Source organism: Erithacus rubecula (assembly GCF_903797595.1).
Source record: "Erithacus rubecula genome assembly, contig: scaffold_607_arrow_ctg1, whole genome shotgun sequence".
Lineage (NCBI taxonomy): Eukaryota > Metazoa > Chordata > Aves > Passeriformes > Muscicapidae > Erithacus > Erithacus rubecula.
This window is the reverse complement of record NW_027635731.1, coordinates 33152-58304: the sequence shown is the minus strand read 5'-3', so window position 1 is coordinate 58304 and position 25153 is coordinate 33152. Positions and strand designations below refer to the sequence as shown.

The 25153-nt window shown below is 61.2% G+C and overlaps 1 protein-coding gene across 1 annotated transcript; it reads left to right on the top strand.

Annotated features, from left to right (window-relative positions):
• Positions 1-289: 289 nt before the first annotated feature.
• Positions 290-21030, top strand: LOC306816457 (voltage-dependent L-type calcium channel subunit alpha-1F-like). The gene is made up of 33 exons (XM_079332900.1): positions 290-504; positions 2118-2238; positions 3183-3264; positions 3363-3417; positions 3530-3587; positions 4400-4532; positions 5320-5449; positions 5758-5817; positions 6450-6556; positions 7024-7111; positions 8736-8843; positions 8977-9029; positions 9396-9542; positions 9640-9841; positions 11330-11488; positions 11563-11673; positions 12135-12218; positions 12662-12790; positions 12874-12939; positions 14276-14367; positions 16668-16827; positions 16908-17035; positions 17121-17217; positions 17303-17405; positions 17504-17605; positions 17688-17818; positions 17903-18013; positions 18309-18445; positions 18521-18661; positions 18879-19021; positions 19648-19760; positions 19844-20080; positions 20768-21030. The coding sequence occupies exons 1-33, from the start codon at positions 343-345 to the stop codon at positions 21017-21019; spliced, it is 4002 nt and encodes a 1333-aa protein (XP_079189026.1). The 5' UTR covers positions 290-342; the 3' UTR covers positions 21020-21030.
• The last annotated feature ends 4123 nt before the right edge of the window (positions 21031-25153 follow it).

The window sequence follows — 25153 nt, the reverse complement described above, 5'->3', positions numbered from 1 at the left end:
CCATCCATCCATCCATCCATCCATCCATCCATCCATCCCTTCCCAGTGCTCCCAGTGCTCCCAGTGCTCCCAGTAACCCCAGTCCCTGGTCCAACTTCACCAGGTGTTGGCTCTGCACCATCCATCCATGCATCCATCCCTCCCCAGTGCTCCCAGTAACCCCAGTCCTTGGGCTGGTTCCTCCAGGTGTTGGCTCTGCACCGTCCGTCCATCCATCCATCCATCCATTCATCCATCCATCCCTCCCCAGTGCTCCCAGTGCTCCCAGTGCTCCCAGTAACCCCCGTTTCCCGCAGCCACTGGGCATCCCTGAGTAACCTGGTGGGTTCCCTGCTGAACTCCATGAAATCCATCGCCTCCCTGCTGCTGCTGCTCTTCCTCTTCATCATCATCTTCGCCCTGCTGGGGATGCAGCTCTTCGGGGGCCGCTTCAGCTTCGACGAGACGCAGACCAAGCGCAGCACCTTCGACACCTTCCCGCAGGCGCTGCTCACCGTCTTCCAGGTACCCAAACTGGGCACCCCAAAACCTGCAGGGGGGCCCTGGGAGTTGTGGGGAGACCCCAAAAATGCACAGGGGATGCTGAAGTTATGAGGTGACCCCAAAACCTGCAGGGCGATCCTGGGAGGTTCTGGGAGTTGTAGGGAGACCCCAAAAATTCATGGAGGATTCTGAAGTTATGAGGTGACCCCAAAACCTGCAGGGGGTCCCTGGGAGCCCTGCGAGTTGTGGGGAGACCCCAAAATGCACGGGGGATGCTGAAGTTAGGAGGAGACCCCAAAATTATGGAGGGTTTTTTTTTGAGATTCCAAATTCACGGGAGATCCTAAAAGATGTGAGGGATCTCAACATCTTTGGGGGATCTTGAGTCTTCTAAAGCTGTGGGGAGACCCCAAAGTGCACAGGGGAGTCTGAAGTTATGAGGAGACCCCAAAATTATGGGGGATTTTTTTTGGAGATTGCAAACTCCTGCGAGATCCTAAAAGATGTGGGGAATGGCAACACCTGTGGGGAGACCCCAAAATTCACAGGGGAGTCTGAAGTCATGAGGTGACCCCAAACCCCTGGGGTGAGGCTGCACACTCAGGACTGGGAGGCAGCGATGTACTGGGAGCACTGGTGGGGGGTGGCACTGAGGTTTTGGGGTGCCCCCCATGTTTGGGGACCCCCACCTTGCTCAGACGCTGAGGGTTTTGGGGTGCCCTGGTTTTTGGGGACTCCCCTCCTCGCCCAGATCCTGATGATTTTGGGGTGCCCCTGGTGTTTGGAGACCCCCCACCTCGCTCACACCCTGAGGGTTTTGGGGTGCCCCGGTTTTTGGGGATCCCCCTCCTCACTCAGACCCTGACAGTTTTGGGGTGCCCGTTTTTGGGGTGCCCGTTTTTGGGGTGCCCGTTTGGCCCCTCCCCGCACATCCTGACAGTTTTGGGGTGCCCGTTTTTGGGGTACCCGTTTTTTGGGTGCCCGTTTTTGGGTGCCCGTTTTTGGGGTGCCCTGTTTTGGGGTGCCCGTTTTTGGGGTGCCCGTTTTTGGGGTGCCCTGTTTTTGGGGTTCCCGGTTTTGGGGTTCCCGGTTTTGGGGTGCCCGGTTTTGGGGTTCCCTGTTTTGGGGTGCCCGGTTTTGGGGTGCCCGTTTGGCCCCTCCCCGCACATCCTGACAGTTTTGGGGTGCCCGTTTTTGGGGTGCCCGTTTTTGGGGTGCCCGTTTGGCCCCTCCCCGCAGATCCTGACAGTTTTGGGGTGCCCATTTTTGGGGTACCCGTTTTTGGGGTGCCCTGTTTTGGGGTGCCCGTTTTTGGGGTGCCCGGTTTTTGGGGTGCCCCGTTTTTGGGTATCCCGTTTTTGGGGTGCCCGTTTTTGGGGTGCCCGGTTTTGGGGTGCCCGGTTTTGGGGTGCCCGTTTGGCCCCTCCCCGCACATCCTGACAGTTTTGGGGTGCCCTGTTTTGGGGTGCCCGTTTTTGGGGTGCCCGTTTGGCCCCTCCCCGCACATCCTGACAGTTTTGGGGTGCCCGTTTTTGGGGTGCCCGGTTTTGGGGTGCCCGTTTGGCCCCTCCCCGCAGATCCTGACAGTTTTGGGGTGCCCGTTTTTGGGGTGCCCGTTTGGCCCCTCCCCGCAGATCCTGACGGGCGAGGACTGGAACGCGGTGATGTACGATGGGATCATGGCCTACGGCGGGCCCGTGTTCCCGGGAATGCTCGTCTGCGTCTATTTCGTCATCCTCTTCATCTGCGGCAACTGTGCGGGAACTGGGGAGACTGGGGGGACTGGGGGGGAATGGGGGGGACTGGGAGGGATTGGGGATACTGGGGGGACTGGGGAACTGGGGGGACTGGGGGGACTGGGGGGGACTGGGAGGGATTGGGGATACTGGGGGGAATGGGGGGACTGGGGAGACTGGGGATACTGGGGGGGAATGGAGGGACTGGGGGGGCTGGGAGGGGACTGGGGGGACTGGGGATACTGGGGGCACTGGGGATACTGGGGACACTGGGGGCTCTGGGAGGGATTGGGGATACTGGGGGCAGTGGGAGGGACTGGGAGCACTGGGAGGGACTGGGGCAGTGGGGATACTGGGAGCACAGGGGGCACTGGGGATACTGGGAGCACGGGGGTGCTGGGAGGGACTGGGAGCACTGGGGGCACTGGGGATACTGGGGATACTGGGAGGGAATGGGGGCACTGGGGATACTGGGAGAGAATGGGGGTACTGGGGATACTGGGAGCACTGGGAAGGACTGGGGATACTGGGGCCACTGGGAGGGATTGGGGATTCTGGGGATACTGGGAGCACAGGGGGCACTGGGGATACTGGGAGTACTGGAAGGGACTGGAGGCACTGGGAGGAACTGGGGGGGACTGGGGGGAATGGGGAAACTGTGAGCGATGGGGGAACTGGGGATACTGGGAGCACTGGGGATACTGAGAGGGACTGGGGGCACTGGGGACACTGGGAACAGTGGGGCACTGGAAGCACTGGGAGGGACTGGGGGCACTGGGAGAGACTGGGAATGGAGCACAGGGTTACTGGGGGCACTGGGGTGGGACAGAGTGAGGTTTGGAATGAGAAGGGGGGAGTGGGGGCACTGGGAGGACATCGGGGGATACTGGGAGGATACTGGGATGATACTGGGAGGATACTGGGCGGATACTGGGAGCACTGGTGAGCCCCCCCTCCCCTCAGACATCCTCCTCAACGTCTTCTTGGCCATCGCCGTGGACAACCTGGCTGACGGTGACAACATCAACTCTGGGGGGGACAAAAAGTGAGCCTGGAGCCCTGGGGTCCTTTTTGGGGGTGACTGGGGGGGTCCCCAGCCCCCGGGACCCCCGGGACCCCCCGGCTGAGCCCCCTTTTCTCCAGGGACAAGGCGGGGGAGGCAGAAGGAGGGACGGAGGGGCAGGACGTGGCTGTGAAGGTGAGGGGGGGTCCCGGGGGGTGACAGTGACTGGGGGGTCCTGGGGGGTCCTGGGGGTCCCTCCCGGCCCCCCAAGTGTGCTCAGCCCTCATCCCGCCCCCTCCCCCCCCAGGTTGAGGGGGATCAGCCTCAGGAGGAAGAGGAGGAGGAGGAGGAAGAGGGGGAGGAGGGTGAGTGTCACCTACCCGGACACTGGGGACATTGGGGACATTAGGGACATTGGGGGTGGCAGTGCCCTGATGTGGGGGGTCTCTGGAAGGGGGGTGGGACAGTCTGTGAACAGCAGGGGCCCGGGGAGGTGACAGTGACAGGACAAGGGGTCCCTGGGGTGTGACAGTGACAGGACAAGGGGTCCCTGGGGTGTGACAGTGACAGGACAAGGGGTCCCTGGGGTGTGACATGGGGTCCCTGGGGTGTGACAGTGACACAGGGTCCCTGGGGTGTGACACGGGGTTCCTTGGGGTGTGACAGTGCCACGGGGTCCCTGGGGTGTGACAGTGACACGGGGTCCCTAGGGAGGTGACAGTGACACGGGGTCCCTGTGGAGGTGACACGGACCCCAGGGGAGGTGACAGTGACACGGGGTCCCTGGGGAGGTGACAGTAACAGTGACACAGGGTCCCTGAGGAGGTGACACGGACCCCAGGGGAGGTGACAGTGACACGGGGTCCCTGGGGAGGTGACACGGACCCCAGGGGAGGTGACAATGCCACGGGGTCCCTGGGGAGGTGACAGTGACAATGACACGGGGTCCCTGGGGTGTGACAGTGACACGGGGTCCCTGGGGAGGTGACACGGGGTCCCAGGGGAGGTGACAGTGACACGGGGTCCCTGGGGAGGTGACAGTGACAATGACACGGGGTCCCTGGGGTGTGACAGTGACACGGGGTCCCTGGGGAGGTGACACGGGGTCCCAGGGGAGGTGACAGTGCCACGGGGTCCCTGGGGAGGTGACAATGACAGTGCCACGGGGTCCCCGCAGGGGAGGCGGGGCCCGGGGCGGAGCGGGACAGCCTGGGCAGGGCCCGGCTGGAGTCCCTGGAGGAGGCGCCCAAACCCAAAGTGACCCCGATCCCCGAGGGCAGCGCCTTCTTCGTGCTGAGCAGCACCAACCCGTGAGTGCCACTGGGAGCACTGGGGGCACTGGGGGGACTGGGGGCACTGGGGGGACTGGGAGCACTGGGGGCACTGGGGGCACTGGGAGCACTGGGAGCACTGGGGGCACTGGGGGGACTGGGGGCACTGGGGGGACTGGGAGCACTGGGGACACTGGGGGCACTGGGGGGACTGGGGGCACTGGGGGACACTGGGGGCACTGGGGGGACTTGGGGGGACTGGGAGCGCTGGGGGCACTGGGAGCACTGGGGGCACTGGGAGCACTGGGGCACTGGGGGCACTGGGGGCACTGGGGGACACTGGGGGCACTGGGGGCACTGGGAGCACTGGGGGCACTGGGGACATTGGGGGCACTGGGGGCACTGGGGGACACTGGGGGGCACTGGGGGGACTTGGGGGGACTGGGAGCACTGGGGGCACTGGCAGCACTGGCAGCACTGGGGGCACTGGGGGATATGGGGACACTGGGAGCACTGGGGGCACTGGGAGCACTGGGAGCACTGGGGACACTGGGGGCACTGGGAGCACTGGGGACACTGGGGGCACTGGGAGCACTGGGAGCACTGGGAGCACTGGGGGCACTGGGAGCACTAGGGGCACTGGGAGCACTGGGGACACTGGGGGCACTGGGAGCACTGGGAGCACTGGGAGCACTGGGGGCACTGGGAGCACTAGGGGCACTGGGAGCACTGGGGACACTGGGAGCACTGGGGGCACTGGGAGCACTGGGGGCACTGGGGGCACTGGGGGCACTGGGAGCACTGGGAGTGACGTGTGCTCCCGCAGGCTGCGGGTCAAGTGCCACGCCCTGATCAACCATCACATCTTCACCAACCTCATCCTCGTCTTCATCATCCTCAGCAGCATCTCCCTCGCCGCAGAGGATCCCGTGCGGGCACACTCGCCCCGCAACCACGTGGGATACTGGGCGGACTGGGAGGGACTGGGAGGGACTGTGAACTGGGCGGGACTGGGAGGGGCTGGGGCAAACTGGGGGGGACTGGGTGAAACTGGGGGTAATTCACCCCATAACCGTGCAGAACACGGGATTGACTCACCCGGAGTTGGGGGGCAGAAATGAGGGGGTGGGAAGGGCAAGGGGGGGCTGGGGCAGAATCTGGGGGTGTTTGGGGGGTCCAGGAGGTTGAGGGGGTGTCGGGGGGGGTTGGGGGGTGTCAGGGGGTGTTGGGGTCACCCCGTTGCCCCCTCCCCACCCCCCTGCAGATCCTGGGCTACTTCGACTACGCCTTCACCTCCATCTTCACCGTGGAGATCCTGCTCAAGGTGGGGGGGCTCGGGGGGGCTTTGGGGTTCACAGGGTTTTGGGGGGGGTCTCCAGGATTTGGGGTTGAGGGTTCCCATGATTTGGGGTGCCCATGGGGTTTGGGGTGCCCCAGGATTTGGGGTGCCCGTGGGGTTTGGGGTGCCCGCAGGGTTTGGGGTGCCCCAGGATTTGGGGTGCCCGTGGGGTCTGGGGTGCCCCTATGATTTGAGGTGCCCGTGGGGTTTGGGGTGCCCCCAGGATTTGGGGTACCCCCATGGTTTGGGGAGCCCCATGGTTTGGGGTGCTACCATGGTTTGGGGAGCCCCATGGTTTGGGGTGCCCCATGACTTGGGGTGCCCCATGATTTGGGGTGCCCGTGGGGTTTGGGGTGCCCCATGACTTGGGGTGCCCCCATGATTTGGGGTGCCCCATGGTTTGGGGTGCCCCTGGGGTTTGGGGTGCCCCCGGGGTTTGGGGTGCCCCCATGGTTTGGGGTGCCCCATGGTTTGGGGTGCCCCCATGGTTTGGGGTGCCCTATGGTTTGGGGTGCCCTATGGTTTGGGGTGCTCCCATGATTTGGGGTGCCCCAGGATTTGGGGTGCCCCATGGTTTGGGGTGCCCCATGATTTGGGGTGCCCTGTCTGCCCCACAGATGACGGTGTTCGGGGGGTTCCTGCACAAGGGCTCCTTCCTCCGCAACTGGTTCAACCTCCTGGACGTGCTGGTGGTCGGCGTCTCCCTCATCTCCTTCGGCATGCAGTGAGCTGGGCAACTGGGGCAACTGGGGCAACTGGGGGCAACTGGGGCAACTGGGGCAACTGGGGGCACTGGGGGCAACTGGGGCAGCTGGGGCAACTGGGGCAACTGGGGGCAACTGGGGCAGCTGGGGCAACTGGGGCAGCTGGGGGCACTGGGGGCAAACTGGGGCAGCTGGGGCAACTGGGGCAGCTGGGGCAACTGGGGGCAACTGGGGCAACTGGGGCAGCTGGGGCAACTGGGGGCAACTGGGGCAACTGGGGGCACTGGGGGAACTGGGGGAACTTCGGGAACTGGGAGCACTGGGAGCAACTGGGAGCACTGGGGGTAACTGGGGGAACTGCGGGCAACTGGGGGCAACTGGGAGCACTGGGAGCGTCTCTGGGGGGAACTGGGAGGGGCCAGGCTCAGCACTGGGAGCAACTGGGAGCACTGGGGGCAACTGGGAGCACTGGTGTGTCCCGTGGCAGCTCCAGTGCCATCTCCGTGGTGAAGATCCTGCGGGTCCTGCGGGTCCTGAGGCCACTGCGAGCCATCAACAGGGCCAAGGGCCTCAAGGTGGGCAACTGGGAGCACTGGGAGCACTGGGAAAGGGCACTGGGAGCAGTGGTCACAGAGGGCTGGAGGCTGGGGCGCTGTACTGGTGGCACTGGGGGCACTGGTGGCACTGGGAGCATTGGGGGCAGGGACACTGTACTGGTGGCACTGGGGGCAGGGACACTGCACTGGTGGCACTGGGAGGCACTGGGAGCACTGGTGGCACTGGGAGCACTGGGAGCAGGGACACTGTACTGGTGGCACTGGGGGCAGGGACACTGCACTGGTGGCACTGGGAGGCATTGGGAGCACTGGTGGCACTGGGAGCACTGGGAGCAGGGACACTGCACTGGTGGCACTGGGGGCAGGGACACTGCTCTGGTGGCACTGGGAGCACTGGGGGCAGGGACACTGTACTGGTGGCACTGGGAGCACTGGGGACAGGGACACTGCTCTGGTGGCACTGGGAGCACTGGGGGCAGGGACACTACTCTGGTGGCACTGGTGGCACTGGGAGCACTGGGGACAGGGACACTTCACTGGTGGCACTGGTGGCACTGGGAGCACTGGGGGCAGGGACACTGCACTGGTGGCACTGGGGGCAGGGACACTGCATTGGTGGCACTGGGAGCACTGGGGGCAGGGACACTGCTCTGGTGGCACTGGGGGCAGGGACACTTCACTGGTGGCACTGGTGGCACTGGTGGCACTGGGAGCACTGGGAGCAGGGACACTGCTCTGGTGGCACTGGGGGCAGGGACACTGCACTGGTGGCACTGGTGGCACTGGGAGCACTGGGGGCAGGGACACTTCACTGGTGGCACTGGGAGCACTGGGGGCAGGGACACTGCACTGGTGGCACTGGGGGCAGGGACACTGCACTGGTGGCACTGGGAGCACTGGGGACAGGGACACTGTACTGGTGGCACTGGGGGCAGGGACACTTCTCTGGTGGCACTGGGAGCACTGGGGGCAGGGACACTGCACTGGTGGCACTGGGAGCACTGGTGGCACTGGGAGCCCCCAGCACGCCACGCTGTTGGTGGCACAGGGGTCCCCATTGTCCCTGTGCCACCAGTGTCCCAAGGCAGCAGTGTCACAGGTGTCCCCACACACAGGGGCCTCAGTGACCCACTTGTCCCATGCCCCACTGTCCCTGTCCCTGTGTCCCAGTGACACTGTCCCTGTCCTCGTGCCCTGGTGACACTGTCCCTGTCCCTGTGTCCCAGTGACACTGTCCCTGTCCCTGTCCTCATGCCCCGGTGACACTGTCCCTGTCCCTGTGTCCCAGTGACACTATCCCTGTCCTCGTGCCCTGGTGACACTGTCCCTGTCCCTGTGTCCCAGTGACACTGTCCCTGTCCTCATGCCCCGGTGACACTGTCCCTGTCCCTGTGTCCCAGTGACACTGTCCCTGTCCTCGTGCCCTGGTGACACTGTCCCTGTCCCTGTGTCCCAGTGACACTGTCCCTGTCTCTGTCCTCATGCCCCGGTGACACTGTCCCTGTCCCTGTGTCCCAGTGACACTGTCCCTGTGCCTGTCCTCGTGCCCTGGTGACACTGTCCTGTCCCCACACCCCGGTGACACTGTCACTGTCCTGTCCTGTCCCCACACCCCGGTGACACTGTCCTGTCCTGTCCCCAGCACGTGGTGCAGTGCGTGTTCGTGGCCATCCGCACCATCGGGAACATCATGATCGTCACCACGCTGCTGCAGTTCATGTTCGCCTGTATTGGGGTGCAGCTCTTCAAGGTGGGGGTCCCCACCCCCCTGAGGGGTCCCCGCTCCCCTGAGGGGTCCCCACCCCCCTGAGGGGTCCCTGCCCCCCTGAGGGGGTCCCCACTCCCCCGCAGTGTCCCCACCCCTGACCCCCTGCTCCCCCCAGGGCAAGTTCTACAGCTGCACTGACGAGGCCAAGCACACACCAGGAGAGTGCAAGTGAGTGTCACCCCAAAAACGACCCCACACCCCAAACTGTCCCTGCACCTCCAATCCTGACCCTCACCCACCCCTGAGGTGTCCCCATGGTGCCACACCCCTGCTGGTGGCTGTGTCCCATTGGGGTCTCACCCTCACTGTCCCCGTGTCCCCATCCCAGGGGGACATTCCTGGTGTACAAGGACGGGGACGTGTCCCACCCCTCGGTGGTGGCAGTGTTCTGTTGGGGTCTCACCCTCACTGTCCCCCTGTCCCTGTCCCAGGGAGACATTCCTGGTGTACAAGGACGGGGACGTGTCCCACCCCTCGGTGGTGCCACTGTCCTGTTGGGGTCTCACCCTCACTGTCCCCGTGTCCCTGTCCCAGGGGGACATTCCTGGTGTACAAGGACGGGGACGTGTCCCACCCCTCGGTGCGGGAGCGCCTGTGGCTCAACAGTGACTTCAACTTTGACAACGTGCTGGCGGGGATGATGGCGCTGTTCACCGTGTCCACCTTCGAGGGGTGGCCCGCGTGAGTCCCGGGGCGGGCATGGGGACACTGCCACTCCCCTGGGGACACTGCCACCCCCCTGGGGACACCCCAGCACCGTGTGTCCCCCCTCCCTCAGGCTGCTGTACAAGGCCATCGACGCCAACGCCGAGAACCAGGGGCCCATCTACAACTACCGTGTGGAGATCTCCATCTTCTTCATCGTCTACATCATCGTCATCGCCTTCTTCATGATGAACATCTTCGTGGGCTTCGTCATCATCACCTTCCGCGCGCAGGGCGAGAGCGAGTACCGCAACTGCGAGCTGGACAAGAACCAGGTGTGGGCTGGGGACGCGGCTCTGCGGGGACCCTGCCGTGTCCCCATGGCTCTGCCGTGTCCTGCTGTGTCCCTGCGGTGTCCCCATGGCTCTGCGGTGTCCCCATGGCTCTGTGGTGTCCCCATGGCTCTGCAGTGTCCCTGCGGTGTCCCCATGGCTCTGCAGTGTCCCCATGGCTCTGTGGTGTCCACATGGCTCTGTGGTGTCCCTGCCATGTCCCCATGGCTCTGCAGTGCCCCCTTGGCTCTGCAGTGTCCCTGACGTGTCCCCATGGCTCTGTGGTGTCCCCACAGTGGCAGTGTGAAGGGTGGCAGAGGGGTGGCCATGTCCCCACGCTGTCCCTGTCCCCCCAGCGGCAGTGTGTGGCAGTGATGGCACTGTCCCCAGCTGTCCCTGTCCCCCCAGCGGCAGTGGTGGCACTGTCCCCAGCTGTCCCTGTCCCCACAGCGGCAGTATGTGGAGTTGCAGTGTGTGGCACTGGTGGCACTGTATGGCACTGTGTGGCAGTGGTGGCACTGTCCCTTCCCTGTCCCTGTCCCCCCAGCGCCAGTGTGTGGAGTTGCAGTGTGTGGAGTTGCAGTGTGTGGAGTTGCAGTGGTGTCACTGGTGTCACTGGTGGCACTGTCCCTGTCCCCCCAGCGGCAGTGTGTGGATTTGCAGTGGTGGCAGTGGTGTCAGTGGTGGCACTGGTGGCACTGTCCCCTCCCTATCCCCCCAGCGCCAGTGTGTGGAGTTGCAGTGTGTGGCAGTGGTGGCAGTGTGTGGCACTGTGTGGCAGCGGTGGCACTGGTGGCACTGTCCCCTCCCTGTCCCCCCAGCGGCAGTGTGTGGCAGTGGTGGCAGTGTGTGGCACTGTGTGGCAGTGGTAGCACTGTCCCCTCCCTGTCCCTGTCCCCCCAGCAGCAGTGTGTGGAGTTGCACTGTGTGGCAGTGGTGGCACTGTGTGGCACTGGTGGCAGTGATGGCACTGTCCCCAGCTGTCCCTTTCCCCCCAGCGCCAGTGTGTGGAGTTGCAGTGTGTGGCAGTGGTGGCAGTGGTGGCACTGTCCCCTCCCTGTCCCTGTCCCCCCAGCGCCAGTGTGTGGAGTTGCACTGTGTGGCAGTGTGTGGCAGTGTGTGGCAGTGGTGGCAGTGGTGGCACTGTCCCCTCCCTGTCCCTGTCCCCCCAGCGCCAGTGTGTGGAGTTGCAGTGGTGGCAGTGGTGGCAGTGGTGGCAGTGGTGGCACTGTCCCTGTCCCCCCAGCGGCAGTGTGTGGAGTTGCAGTGTGTGGCAGTGGTGGCAGTGGTGGCACTGGTGGCACTGGTGGCACTGTCCCTGTCCCCCCAGCGCCAGTGTGTGGAGTTGCAGTGTGTGGCAGTGGTGGCAGTGGTGGCAGTGGTGGCACTGTCCCCTCCCTGTCCCTGTCCCCCCAGCGCCAGTGTGTGGAGTTGCAGTGTGTGGCAGTGGTGGCAGTGGTGGCACTGGTGGCACTGTCCCTGTCCCCCCAGCGCCAGTGTGTGGAGTACGCGCTCAAGGCGCAGCCGCTGCGCCGTTACATCCCCAAGAACCGCACCCAGTACCGCGTGTGGGCCATGGTCAACTCCACCGCCTTCGAGTACATCATGTTCGTCCTCATCCTGCTCAACACCATCGCCCTGGCCGTGCAGGTGGGGCACACCTGGGGGGACACGGGGGTCGCTCAGGGGACAGTGCCAGACCCCCGTGTCCCCCTCCCCCCCAGCACTATGAGCAGTCCAAGCCCTTCAACTACGTGATGGATCTGCTGAACATGGTGTTCACGGGGCTCTTCACCGTGGAGATGGTGCTCAAGATCATCGCCTTCAAACCCCGGGTGAGCCCCAGCGTGGCACTGGGGGTGGCACGGGGCAGGGGGGTGACACGGGGCAGGGATGTGTCACAGGAGGGGTGGCACAGGGCAGGGGGGTGACACAGGGCGGTGACACAAGGGAATGGGGCTGTTACAGGGGGTGACACAGGGTGGGGGGTTGGCACAAGGGGGTGACACAGGGCAGAGGGGTGGCACAAGGGGAGCTGTCACACTGAGGGGTGACATAAAGGGGTGATCACAGGACAGGGGGGTGGCACAGGGGGGTGACACAAGGGAATGGGGATGCCACAGGACAGAAGACATTACAGGGGGAGTCACACAGCACAGGGGGGTGGCACATAGGGGTGACACAGGGCAGGGGGGTGGGTGGCACTGGGGGGGTGACACAATGGGGGGGTCACAGCACAGGGGGGTGACACAAGGGGGGTGACAGCACAGGGGTCCTCACCACCCCCCTCCCCCAGCATTACTTCTGTGACGCCTGGAACACCTTTGACGCCCTGATCGTGGTGGGCAGCGTGGTGGACATCGCTGTCACCGAGGTCAACGTGAGTCACCCTCCTGTCCCCTGGCTCAGGGGAGGGTTGTGCTTTGGGGTGGTCCTGGATGTCTGGATGTCCTCCTGTCCATGTCCTCATGTCCGTCTGTCTGTCTCCATCATCTCCAACATTCCATCTTCATCTCCATCATCTCCATCATTTCCATTATCTCCATCTCCATAATTTCCATCATCTCCATCATTTCCAATTCCATCATCTCCATCTCCATAATTTCCATCATCTCCATCATTCCAACTTTATCATCTCCATCATCTCCATCATCTCCAACATTCCATCTCCATCATTTCCATCATCTCCATCTCCATCATCCCATCTGCCTGTCACAGAACGGGGGCCACGTTGGTGAGGTACGGGGGGTTGTCCCCAACTGGGGGATGTCTGGGGGGGCTGTGCAGGGTTTTTGGGGTGCCCCTGACCCCCCTTCCCCGCAGAGCTCAGAGGACAGTTCCCGCATCTCCATCACCTTTTTCCGGCTCTTCCGCGTGATGCGCTTGGTGAAGCTGCTCTCCAAGGGCGAGGGCATCCGCACCCTGCTCTGGACCTTCGTCAAGTCCTTCCAGGTGGGGTGGGGGGGACATGGGGGGGACACAGGGGAGGGGGGGCATGGGGGGGCAGCTCCCCCTCACCCTCGATCTGTCCCCAGGCCCTGCCCTACGTCGCTCTGCTCATCGCCATGATCTTCTTCATCTACGCCGTCATCGGGATGCAGGTGAGGGGTCCCGGGGTGTGAGGGGTCCCGGGGGTGTGAGGGGTCCCGGGGTGTGAGGGGTCTCAGAGGGGTCTCAGAGGGGTGTGAGGGGTCCCGGGGGTGTGAGGGGTTCCGGGGGGTGTGAGGGGTCCCGGGGGTGAGAGGGGTCTCAGAGGGGTCTCAGGGGGGTGTGAGGGGTCTCAGAGGGGTGTGAGGGGTCTCAGAGGGGTGTGAGGGGTCCCGGGGGTGTGAGGGGTCTCAGGGGGGTGTGAGGGGTCTCAGGGGGTGTGAGGGGTCTCAGGGGGGTGTGAGGGGTCCCGGGGTGTGAGGAGTCTCAGGGGGGTGTGAGGGGTCTCAGGGGGGTGTGAGGGGTCCCGGGTGTGTGAGGGGTCCCGGGGGTGTGAGGGGTCTCAGAGGGGTGTGAGGGGTCTCAGGGGTGTGATGAGGGGTCTCAGGGGGGTGTGAGGGGTCTCAGGGGGGTATGAGGGGTCCCGGGGGTGTGAGGGGTCTCAGAGGGTGTGAGGGGTCCCGGGGGTGTGAGGGGTCTCAGGGGGGTGTGAGGGGTCTCAGGGGGGTGTGAGGGGTCTCGGGGGTGTGAGGGGTCTCAGAGGGGTGTGAGGGGTCTCAGGGGGGTGTGAGGGGTCCCGGGGGGTGTGAGGGGTCTCAGGGGGGTGTGAGGGGTCCCGGGGGTGTGAGGGGTCTCAGGGGGTGTGAGGGGTCTCAGGGGGGTGTGAGGGGTCCCGGGGGGGTGTGAGGGGTCCCGGGGGTGTGAGGGGTCTCAGGGGGGTGTGAGGGGTCCCGGGGGTGTGAGGGGTCTCAGGGGTGTGAGGGGTCTCAGGGGGGTGTGAGGGGTCCCGGGGGTGTGAGGGGTCTCACAGGGGTGTGAGGGGTCTCACAGGGGTGTGATGGGTCTCAGGGGGGTGTGAGGGGTCCCGGGGGGGGGGGAGGGGTCCCGGGGGGGTGTGAGGGGTCTCAGGGGGGTGTGATGGGTCTCAGAGGGGTGTGAGGGGTCTCAGAGGGGTGTGATGGGTCTCAGGGGGGTGTGAGGGGTCCCGGGGGTGTGAGGGGTCTCAGGGGGGTGTGATGGGTCTCAGGGGGGTGTGAGGGGTCTCAGAGGGGTGTGAGGGGTCCCGGGGGGGGTGAGGGGTCTCAGGGGGGTGTGAGGGGTCTAAGAGGGGATGTGAGGGGTCTCAGAGGGGTGTGAGGGGTCTCAGGGGGGTGTGAGGGGTCTCAGAGGGGTGTGAGGGGTCTCAGGGGGGTGTGAGGGGTCCCGGGGGGGTGTGAGGGGTCCCGGGGGGGGGTGAGGGGTGGTGTCCCATCAGCCCCTGCCCACCCAGACCCTCTCTGTGCCCCCCAGACCTTCGGGAAGGTGGCGCTGCAGGACGGGACCCAGATCAACCGCAACAACAACTTCCAGACCTTCCCCCAGGCCGTGCTGCTGCTCTTCAGGTGGGGCTGGGGGTCTGGGGGGGAGTCTGGAGGGGTCTGGGGGCTCTGGGGAGGTCTGGGGGCTCTGGGGGGGGGAATCTGGAGGGGTCTGGGGGCTCTGGGGGTCTCTGGGGAGGTCTGGGGGGGGCCTGGAGGGGTCTGGGGGCTCTGGGGGTCTCTGGAGGGGTCTGGGGGCTCTGGGGGGGGTCTGGAGGGGTCTGGGGGGTCTGGGGAGGTCTGGGGGCTCTGGGGGGGGGGTCTGGAGGGGTCTGGGGGCTCTGGGGTGTCTGCAAGGCCTGAGGGGCTCTGGGCTCCCCATGGGACTCTGGAGATTCCTCTCAGTGAATCATGAAGAGGCATAACAGATCTGCCCCAGGGGTACAGGTGTGTCCCATAGGGGTACAGGTGTGTCCTGTGGGGGTACAGGTGTGCCCCAGGAGTACAGGTGTGTGCCATGGGGGTACAGGTGTGTCCCAGGGGTGCAGGTGTCCCAGATGTACAGGTCTGTCTCAGGTGTACAGGTCTGTCCCAGGTGTACAAGTGTGTGCCCCAGGTGTACAGGTGTGTCCCATAGGGGTACAGGTGTGTCTGATAGGGGTACAGGTGTGTCTCATAGGGGTACAGGTGTGTCCCAGGGGGTACAGGTGTGTCCCATAGGGGTACAGGTGTGTCCCAGGGGTACAGGTGTGTCTCATAGGGGTACAGGTGTGTCCCATAGGGGTACAGGTGTGCCCCAGGTGTACAGGTGTGTCCCATAGGAGTACAGGTGTGTCTCATAGGGGTACAGGTGTGTGCCATAGGGGTACAGGTGTATCCCAGGGGTACAGGTGTGTTCCATAGGGGTACAGGTGTGTCCCATAGGGGTACAGGTGTGCCCCAGGTGTACAGGTGTGTCCCAGGTGTACAGCTGTGCCCTCTGGGGTGCAGGTGTGTGCCATAAGGGTACAGGTGTGTGCCATAGGGGTACAGGTGTGTCTCATAGGGGTACAGGTGTGCCTCAGGTGTACAGGTGTGCCCCAGGTGTACAGGTGTGTTCCATAGGGGTACAGGTGTGTGCCATAGGGGTACAGGTGAGCCCCAGGTGTACAGGTGTGCCCCATAGGGGTACAGGTGTGTCCCAGGGGTGTCCCATAGGGGTACAGCTCTGTCCCAGGGATACAGGTGTATCCCATAGGGGTACAGGTGTGTCCCAGGTGTACAGGTGTGTGCCATGGGGTAGAGGTGTGCCATGGGGGTACAGGTGTGTGCCATGGGGGTTCAGGTGTGTCCCATAGGGGTACAGATGAACCCCAGGGGTACAGGTGAGCCCCAGGGGTACAGGTGTGTGCCATGGGGGTACAGGTGTGTCCCAGGTGTACAGGTGTGTCCTGTGAGGGTACAGGTGTGCTCCAGGGATACATGTGAGCCCCAGGTGTACAGCTGTGCCCTCTGGGGTGCAGGTGTGTCCCATAGGGGTACAGGTGTGTCCCAGGGGTACAGGTGTGTCCCATAGGGGTACAGGTGTGTCCCAGGTGTACAGGTGTGTCCTGTGAGGGTACAGGTGTGCCCCAGGGATACATGTGAGCCCCAGGTGTACAGGGGTACAGGTGTGTCCCATAGGGGTGCAGGTGAGCCCCAGGTATGCAGTTGTGTCCCATAGGGGTACAGGTGTGTCCCACAGGGGTACAGGTGAGCCCCAGGGGTACAGGTCTGTCCCATAGGGGTACAGGTGTGCCCCAGGTGTTCAGCTGTGCCCCCTGGGGTGCAGGTGTGTCCCATAGGGGTACAGGTGTGCCCCAGGTGTTCAGCTGTGCCCCAGGTGTTCAGCTGTGCCCCTGGGGTGCAGGTGTGTCCCATAGGGGTGCAGGCGTGTCCCATAGGGGTACAGGTGTGTCCCATAGGGGTACAGGTGTGTCCCAGGTGTACAGGTCTGTCCCATAGGGGTACAGCTGTGCCCCAGGTGTTCAGCTGTGCCCCTGGGGTGCAGGTGTGTCCCATAGGGGTACAGGTCTGTCCCATAGGGGTACAGGTGTGCCCCAGGTGTTCAGCTGTGCCCCAGGTGTTCAGCTGTGCCCCATGGGGTGCAGGTCTGTCCCATAGGGGTACAGGTGTGTCCCAGGTGTACAGGTCTGTCCCATAGGGGTACAGCTGTGCCCCAGGTGTTCAGCTGTGCCCCTGGGGTGCAGGTGTGTCCCAGGTGTTCAGCTGTGCCCCTGGGGTGCAGGTGTGTGCCATAGGGGTACAGGTGTGTCCCAGGTGTACAGGTCTGTCCCATAGGGGTACAGGTGTGCCCCAGGTGTTCAGCTGTGCCCCAGGTGTTCAGCTGTGCCCCTGGGGTGCAGGTGTGCCACGGGGGAGGCGTGGCAGGAGATCATGCTGGCCAGCCTGCCGGGCAAGCGCTGCGACCCCGAGTCGGACGCGGGCCCGGGGGAGGAATTCACCTGCGGCAGCAACTTCGCCATCGCCTACTTCATCAGCTTCTTCATGCTCTGCGCCTTCCTGGTGAGACAGGGGGTGCCCCAGGGGCCTGACCCACACCCCTCAGGACCCCCACGAGCATCCTGACCCCACTGACCCCCCAGATCATCAACCTGTTCGTGGCTGTCATCATGGACAACTTCGACTACCTGACGCGCGACTGGTCCATCCTGGGCCCGCACCACCTGGACGAGTTCAAGCGCGTGTGGTCCGAGTACGACCCCGCAGCCAAGTGTGTGACTGTCCCTTGTCCCCAGCTGGGGTGGGGGTGGGTGTCTGGAGCACTGTGACCCCCTGTCCCCCTCCTCCCTCCCCAGGGGCCGCATCAAGCACCTGGACGTGGTGACGCTGCTGCGCCGCATCCAGCCCCCGCTGGGCTTTGGGAAGCTCTGCCCACACCGCGTGGCCTGCAAGGTTTGGGGGGTTCTGGGGGGATTTGGGGTGTTCCTGGGGTGGGGGGAGCCACCCTGATTCACCCCCTCCTGTGTCCCTCACCCAGCGCCTGGTGGCCATGAACATGCCCCTCAACTCGGATGGGACTGTCACCTTCAACGCCACGCTCTTCGCTCTGGTCCGCACCTCCCTCAAGATCAAGACGGAAGGTTGGGAGCTGGGAGGGTCTGGGGGGGTGACAGGGACAGCAGGGGGTGACAGGGACAGCAGGGGGTGACAGCCATGGCTGTGTGTCCCCTCCCTGCAGGGAACCTGGATGTGGCCAACAAGGAGCTGCGGGCCGTGGTGAAGAAGATCTGGAAGAGGACGAAGCCGAAGCTGCTGGACGAGGTCATCCCCCCGCCCGAGGGTGCGTCAGGGCCGTGTCCCCACCCTGTCCCCTCCCTGTCCCCTCCCAGCCCTGGCTGTCCCCTGACCCTCTGTGTCCCCAGAGGAGGAGGTCACCGTTGGAAAGTTCTACGCCACCTTCCTGATCCAGGACTATTTCCGCAAGTTCCGGCGGCGGAAGGAGCGGGGGATGCTGGGCGCCAGCGCGGGCCCCAGCAATGAGTGCGCGCTGCAGGTGAGACTCCTCCCCCTGGGCGGGGCCTGGGAGGGCGGGGCTGGCACCAGGTGACCCCCCCTGACCTGCCTGTGTCCCCCCCAGGCCGGGCTGCAGACGCTGCAGGCGCTGGGCCCCGAGATGCGCCGGGCGCTGAGTGACCTGGAGGGGGACGAGGGCGGGGACGCCCCTGCGGAGGAGCCACTCACCTATGCCGTGAGCCACGCCCACCCTGGCCACGCCCACTGGCCACACCCACACCTGTCACATGGCCCTGTCCACCCAATACCTGTCCTATGGCCACGCCCACCGGGCACACCTGCCCCAAAGGCACCCCAAATGTCCACACCTGTCCCATGGCCACGCCCACCATTCACACCTGCCCCAAACTCACTCCAAACAGCCACACCTGTCCCATGGCCACGCCCACCATTCACACCTGCCCCAAGGCCACACCGCCTGTCCCCACCTGTGCCGTGGCCACGCCCACCGACCCCGCCTCTCTCCGCAGGCCCCCGAGACCCTGTACGGCTCCGCCCCCGGCTCCCCCCTGCTCTCGGAGCCGCCCACCGCCCCCAGCCCCGCCCCCACCGAGGCGGAGGAACCCGCGCCCCCCTCCCACGGGGGAGCCCCCCGCCCTGGCGGCAGGTACGGGGGGGGGGCTGGGGACACCCCGACCCGGGGCGGGGGGTTCCCGGGGGGTGCTCAGGGCTCTGTGCGCAGGCGGCGCTCCGACGGGGGGGAGCAGGACGAGGAAGCCCCCGGAGAGGAGGTGGAGGAGCCGGGAGGGGACGCGGGGGACATCAGCCACGACGAGGAGCTGGAGAGCTCGGCACCGCCCCGGCACCGCTGGGTCGGGGACAGGTACCGCGACCCCGAGCCCCTGGGGGGGGAACGGCACAGGGAGGGGGTCCCTGCGGCTGGGGAGGGGGTCCCTGCGGCTGGGGAGGGGGTCCCGTCAGCCCTGACGCTGTCCCCGTGCCAGGCTGACATCCCCGAGAGGCGGGGTGTGTGCCGGTGTCCCTGAGGGGGTCTCAGGGGGTGTCCCCTGCCCCGGCTGACCCCCTTTGTTCTCCCCCAGGGCCCCGGGACCACCGCGCTGGGAGGCGGAGCTGCCCCGGGGGGGGTCGCTGCCGCTGCCCCCCCGGCACTTCGCGCTGGGCAGCGGCGCTCGGGAGGGGCAGCAGCTGAAACGGCGGCGGCTCCTGCCCCCGACCCCCGCGGGTACGGCCGGGACAGGGGCGGGTGGTGTCCGGCAATAGCCCAGGAAGGGTCCGTGATCTTTGGGGGGACCCCTCCCCGTGCCCCCAGGGCTTCTAGAGCCGGGGGTCACTCTGCCCGGTAGCCCAAGGGGCTCCTGCCCTATTTCCCCGAGGGTCCCTGGCTATGGTGGGTGACCCTGCCCGGTTTCCCGAGGGTCCCTGACTGGGACTGACCCTTCCCGGTTTCCCCGAGGGTCCCTGGCCGGGACTGACCCTCCCCGGTTTCCCCGAGGGTCCCTGGCCCGGAGCTGACCCTGCCCGGTTTCCCGGAGGGTCCCTGGCCGGGGGCTGACCCTGCCCGGTTCCCCGAGGGTCCCTGGTCGGGGGCTGACCCTGCCCGGTTTCCCGGAGGGTCCCTGGCCGGGGGCTGACCCTGCCCGGTTCCCCGAGGGTCCCTGGCCGGGGGCTGACCCTGCCCGGTTTCCCGGAGGGTCCCTGGCCGGGGGCTGAGCCTCCCCGGTTCCCCGAGGGTCCCTGGCCCGGAGCTGACCCTGCCCGGTTTCCCGGAGGGTCCCTGGCCCGGAGCTGACCCTGCCCGGTTCCCCGAGGGTCCCTGGCCGGGGGCTGACCCTCCCCGCTGCCCCCCAGGCCGGAAGCCCTCGTTCACCATCCAGTGCCTGCGGCGCCAGGGTAGCTGCGACGACGAGCCCATCCCGGGCACCTACAACCCATCGGGCCCGCCGGGCCCCGCCCGCCCGCAGGTACCGCGGGAGGCGGGACAGACAGACGGACAGGGGGACACCGTGACAGTGTCACCCCCTCACTGACCCCCTGCCACCCCCAGGGCTACGGCAGCTCCGAGACCTGGCGCCTGGGCGGCTCCTCGCAGGCCTGGGCGGCCCCGGCCCGCGGGCACGTTCTGTACGCGCCGCTGATCCTGGTGGAGGGCGCTCCGCCCGCGGGGCCGGGGGGCAGCCTGCCGCCCCTCAACCGCTGGTTCCCCCCCGCGCCGCTGCGGCTGCGCCCCTGCGGGCCCCGCGATGCGCTGGCACGGGGCTCGGCCGACAGCCTGGTGGAGGCCGTGAGTGGGGACAGGAGTGCGGGGACGCGGGGACACGGGGTGGCATTGCTTGGATGACAATGAGTGGGGGACATGGGGGTGACATTGCTTGGCTGACAGCCTGATGGGGGACATGAGTAGGGGACACGAGTGGGGGGATTTGAGGGGGACACGGGGTGACATTGCTCAGCTGACAGTGAGTGGGGGACACGGGGTGACATTGCTCGACTGACAGTGAGTGGGGGACACGGGGTGACATCGCTCGGCTGACGGTGGGGGACACAGGGTGACATCGCTCGGCTGACAGTGAGTGGGGGACATGGGGGTGACATTGCTGAGCTGACAGTGAGTGGGGGACATGGGGGTGACATCGCTCGGCTGACAGTGGGTGGGGGGACACAGGGTGACATCGCTCGGCTGACAGTGAGTGGGGGGGACATGGGGTGACATCGCTCGACTGACAGTGAGTGGGGGACACGGGGTGACATCGCTCGACTGACAGTGAGTGGGGGACACGGGGTGACATCGCTCGGCTGACAGTGAGTGGGGGACATGGGGTGACATCGCTCGGCTGACAGTGGGTGGGGGACAGTGGGCACAGCCCGTGGCTCAGCCTGGTGGCTGCACTCAGGACAGGGACAGGGACAGGGGGGGACACAGGCGCTCCCGCGGTGCCGGTACCAGCTCCTCCCCCTCACCCCCCATCAGGTGCTGATCTCGGAGGGGCTCGGGCTGTTCGCCCGCGACCCCAAGTTCGTGGCCGTGGCCAAGCGCGAGATCGCGGACGCGTGCGACATGACGATGGACGAGATGGAGAGCGCGGCCGCCGACCTGCTGACGCGGCGGCGCGCCCCGCCCCCGCCCGCCGCCAGCGCCGCCACCGTCTACAGCGACGAGGAGCCGCTGCGGCCGCCGGCCGAGGAGGAGCTGGCGGACGAGATGGGCTGGGGCGGGGTCTAGAGCCCGACACTAGGGGGCGCTGGATCTAGAACCCGGCATGGGGATCTAGAACCTGACACTGCGGGGAGGGGGGGAATTGACTGGATCTAGACCCTGCCACAGCGATACCGGATCTAGAACCCGGCACAGCTAGGCCGGATCTAAAATCCACCCTGGCTGTACCAGATCTAGAACCCGGCACTGGGGATCTAGAGCCCGGCACAGCGATACCGGATCTAGAACCCAGCACCACCAGGCTGGATCTACAAACCAGCACAGCGAGGCTCGATCTAGAACCCGGCACCGCCAGGCCGGATCTACAAACCGGCTCAACAAGGCCCTGATCTAGAACCCGGCACCGCCAGGCCGGATCTACAAACCAGCTCAACAAGGCCCTGATCTAGAACCCGGCACCGCCAGGCTGGATCTAAAACCGAGTTTGCCGATACCAAATCTAAACCAGGCACCAGGGATTTAGAGCCCACCACAACAGGGGGGTAGAGCAGAACCTGGCACAGTGATACAGGATCTAGAACCCAGCACTGCCAGGCCCGCTCTAGAATCTGGGAGTGCCTGGCCAGGCCTAGAACCTGGCACTGCCAGGCTGGCTCTAGAACCCAGATCAACAAGGCCCAGATCTAGAACCCGGTATTGCCGGGCCGGCTCTAAAACCCAGCTCAACAAGGCTCCGATCTAGAACCCGGCACTGCCAGGCCAGATCTAAAACTCAGCTCAACAAGGCTCCGATCTAGAACCCGGTATTGCCAGGCCAGATCTAAAACTCAGCTCAACAAATCCCCGATCTAGAACCTGGTATTGCCAGGTTGGCTCTAAACCCCAGCTAAACAAGGCCCCAATCTAGAACCCGGTATTGCCAGGCCGGCTCTAAAACTCAGCTCAACAAGGCTCTGATCTAGAACCCGGTATTGCCAGGCCGGCTCTAAAACTCAGCTCAACAAGGCTCTGATCTAGAACCCGGTATTGCCAGGCCGGTTCTAAGCCCCAGCTCAACAAGGCCCCAATCTAGAACCCGGCCCTGTGTGAGGACCGTGTTACCTCAGGGAAAAAAGGGATTTTTATCAAAAATATTTAATTTTTTTTTCCTCACAGGAGGAGGGTTTTCCTCTGGAAAATGGATATTTGCCTCAGGGATGGGATTTTTTCCTGAAGAAAAGTGGGTTTTTTCCCCCCTCAGGGAAAGGGGGATTTAGCTCAAAAATAAAAAGTTTTTACTCAAAAGCAAGAAGTTTTCCTTCAAAATGATCCAAATGTGTTTTCCTCAGGAAAAGGAGGGAAAAAAGGGATTTACCTCAAAAAAAAAAAAAGTACTTTTTTTTTTGTCTGGAACAGAGATTAACCCTGATAGGGAAGGAAATATCATCAGAAAAGTTTTTTCCTCAGGAAAAGACAAATTCACCTCAAAAAAACCCAAACAAACCCAAAACCACAAATAGCCCCAAACCGAGCACATTTTCCTCAAAAAGAATGTTTTCAGTAAAAGAAATTAGGGATTTTTGCCTCAATTTGGAAAAATGTGAGAGTTGTGTTTAAAAAAAAAACAAACAAAAAAAAGATTTATTAAGAGTGGAGGGGTTTTGCCTCAAAAAAAAAAAAAATTAAAGGGTGTTTTCCTCTAGAAAAAGATTATTTTCCTCAAATTTCCTGCTCAGAGGAAAAAGGAGTTTTATCTCAAAAAAAAAGAGAAATTTTTACTCATAAAGAGATGGTTTTCCTAAAGAAAAACAAAGCAAAACAAGCATGTTTCCCTAAAAAAACAAAAATATTTTTTTCCCTCAAAGAAAGGAAAAAATTTTAAAAGGGTGGAAAAAGGATTTTCTTAAAATGTGTGGGTTTTTTCACTGGAAAAAATATATTTATATATAGGAGGAGTGGGGAGGGAATATCCTCAAAAAGAATTTTATTTCAGGAAAAGGGACATTTTTTAAAAGAAAATTATATTTCTACTCAAAAAGGAAAAAAATCCTTTATTTGCCTAAAAAAAGAAGGAAGATTTTACTTCAAGAAAAGATTTACCCCTCAAAAAAAAAAAAAAAAAGTTTTGCCTCAGAAAAATGAGATTTACACCCATATTACACATTTTTTATATGTGTAATTTATATATATAATTAATTACACATATATTAATTAGGAATATTAACACTGAGGGGGATTTTACCTTACTAAGTGGAGTTTAATTCAGCAAAAATGATTTTTTAATCAGAAAATAAGTGAATTTTACCTCACAAGAGAGATGAGAATTTTTACCTCAGGAAATTAAATTTTACCTCAGAGCCAAGGGTTTTATCTAAAGAAAAATGTGAATGTTTTACTTCAGGAAAATTAAAAATTTACCTCAAGAAATAGGATTTAACTGCAGGAAAAAGCATTTTTCACCTCAAGGTGGAGAATTTTACCTCAAAAAAGGGTTTTTTACACAAGGAAGGGTAAATTTTGCCTCACAAAAAAGTTTTTTACCTCATGAAAGAAAATTTTACTCCCCAGAAAAGAGGATTTTTACCTCAGGGGAAAAATGTTTTATGTCACAAAATGGATTTTCCCTCAAGTAAAGGAAATTTTACCTCACAGAAAAGTGTTTTATTGTAAGAAAAAACATTTTTCCCCTCAGGAAGGAGGGAATTTACCTCAGAAAATGGAAATTACCTCACTCGCTGAGGCTTTTACCTCATGAATGTTCTTCACTTCAGGATTGTACCTCAGCAAAGGAGTTTTTATCTCAAAAAAAGCAAATTCTACCTCACGAATGACGAGTTTACCTCAAAAAAAACCCCATATTTTACCTCATGGAAAAGAGTTTTACCACAGGAAAAATCTTTTGAGCTCAGGGCAGCAGATTTTGCCTCAGAAATGTAAAATTTAACTCGCTTAAAGAGGGTTTCACCTCATTAAAAAATTGTTCTTTATGAAAGGGACGTTTTACCTCAGAAATGACTTTTACCTCAGTAATGCAGATTTTACCTCAGAAAATTGGGTTTTATCTCATGGAAGATTCCACATCTTAGGGAATTTTACTTCAGGAAAGGGGGTGTTTTATCTAAGGGGGGAATTTTACCTCAGAAAAGTTGAGTTTTTACCTGAGGAAAGGTGAATTTTCCCTCACGAGACGCGATTTGCGGGTCCGTCCCTCAGGCAGTTCCCGCGCCGCGCAGGCCCCGCCCCCCCCCGCGCTCCCATTGGTGGAGCCGGCGGCCAATGGGGAAACGGCACCGGGGGGAGAACCCCGAAAATAATGAACACCTAAAATAATGAACACCTAAAATAATAAACATCTAAAATAATGAACGCCTAAAATAATGAACATCTAAAATAATGAACACCTAAAATAATGAACGCCTAAAATAATGAACACCTAAAGTAATGAACATCTAAAATAATGAACACCTAAAATAATGAACACCTAAAATAATGAACATCTAAAATAATGAACACCTAAAATAATGAACACCTAAAATAATGAACACCTAAAATAAATAATGAACATCTAAAATAATGAACACCTAAAATAATGAACACCTAAAATAATGAACATCTAAAATAATGAACACCTAAAATAATGAACACCTAAAATAATGAACACCTAAAATAAATAATGAACATCTAAATAATGAACACCTAAAATAACAAACACCTAAATAATGAACATCCAAAATAATGGACAACTAAAATAATGAACACCTAAAATAAATAATGAACATCTAAATAATGAACACCTAAAATAACAAACACCTAAATAATGAACATCCAAAATAATGGACAACTAAAATAATGAACACCTAAAATAATGAACACCTAAATAATGAACATCTAAATAATGAACACCTAAAATAACAAACACCTAAATAATGAACATCCAAAATAATGGACAACTAAAATAATGAACACCTAAAATAATGAACACCTAAATAATGAACACCTAAAATAATGAACATCTAAAATAATGAACACCTAAAATAATAAACACCTAAATAATGAACCCCTAAAATAATGAACCCCGAAAATAATGAACACCTAAAATAATGAACACCTAAATAATGAACACCTAAAATAATGAACATCTAAAATAATGAACACCTAAAATAATGAACACCTAAAATAATGAACACCTAAAATAATGAACATCTAAAATAATGGACACCT

Excerpts from the sequence above, each read along its gene's own strand:
- LOC306816457 (XM_079332900.1), top strand. The coding sequence starts at position 343 with ATGAAATCCATCGCCTCCCTGCTGCTGCTGCTCTTCCTCTTCATCATC. Across the intron at positions 3,418-3,529 it reads GGCAGGACGTGGCTGTGAAG|GTTGAGGGGGATCAGCCTCA; the intron begins GTGAGGGGGGGT and ends CTCCCCCCCCAG. Across the intron at positions 18,662-18,878 it reads CACCGCTGGGTCGGGGACAG|GGCCCCGGGACCACCGCGCT; the intron begins GTACCGCGACCC and ends GTTCTCCCCCAG.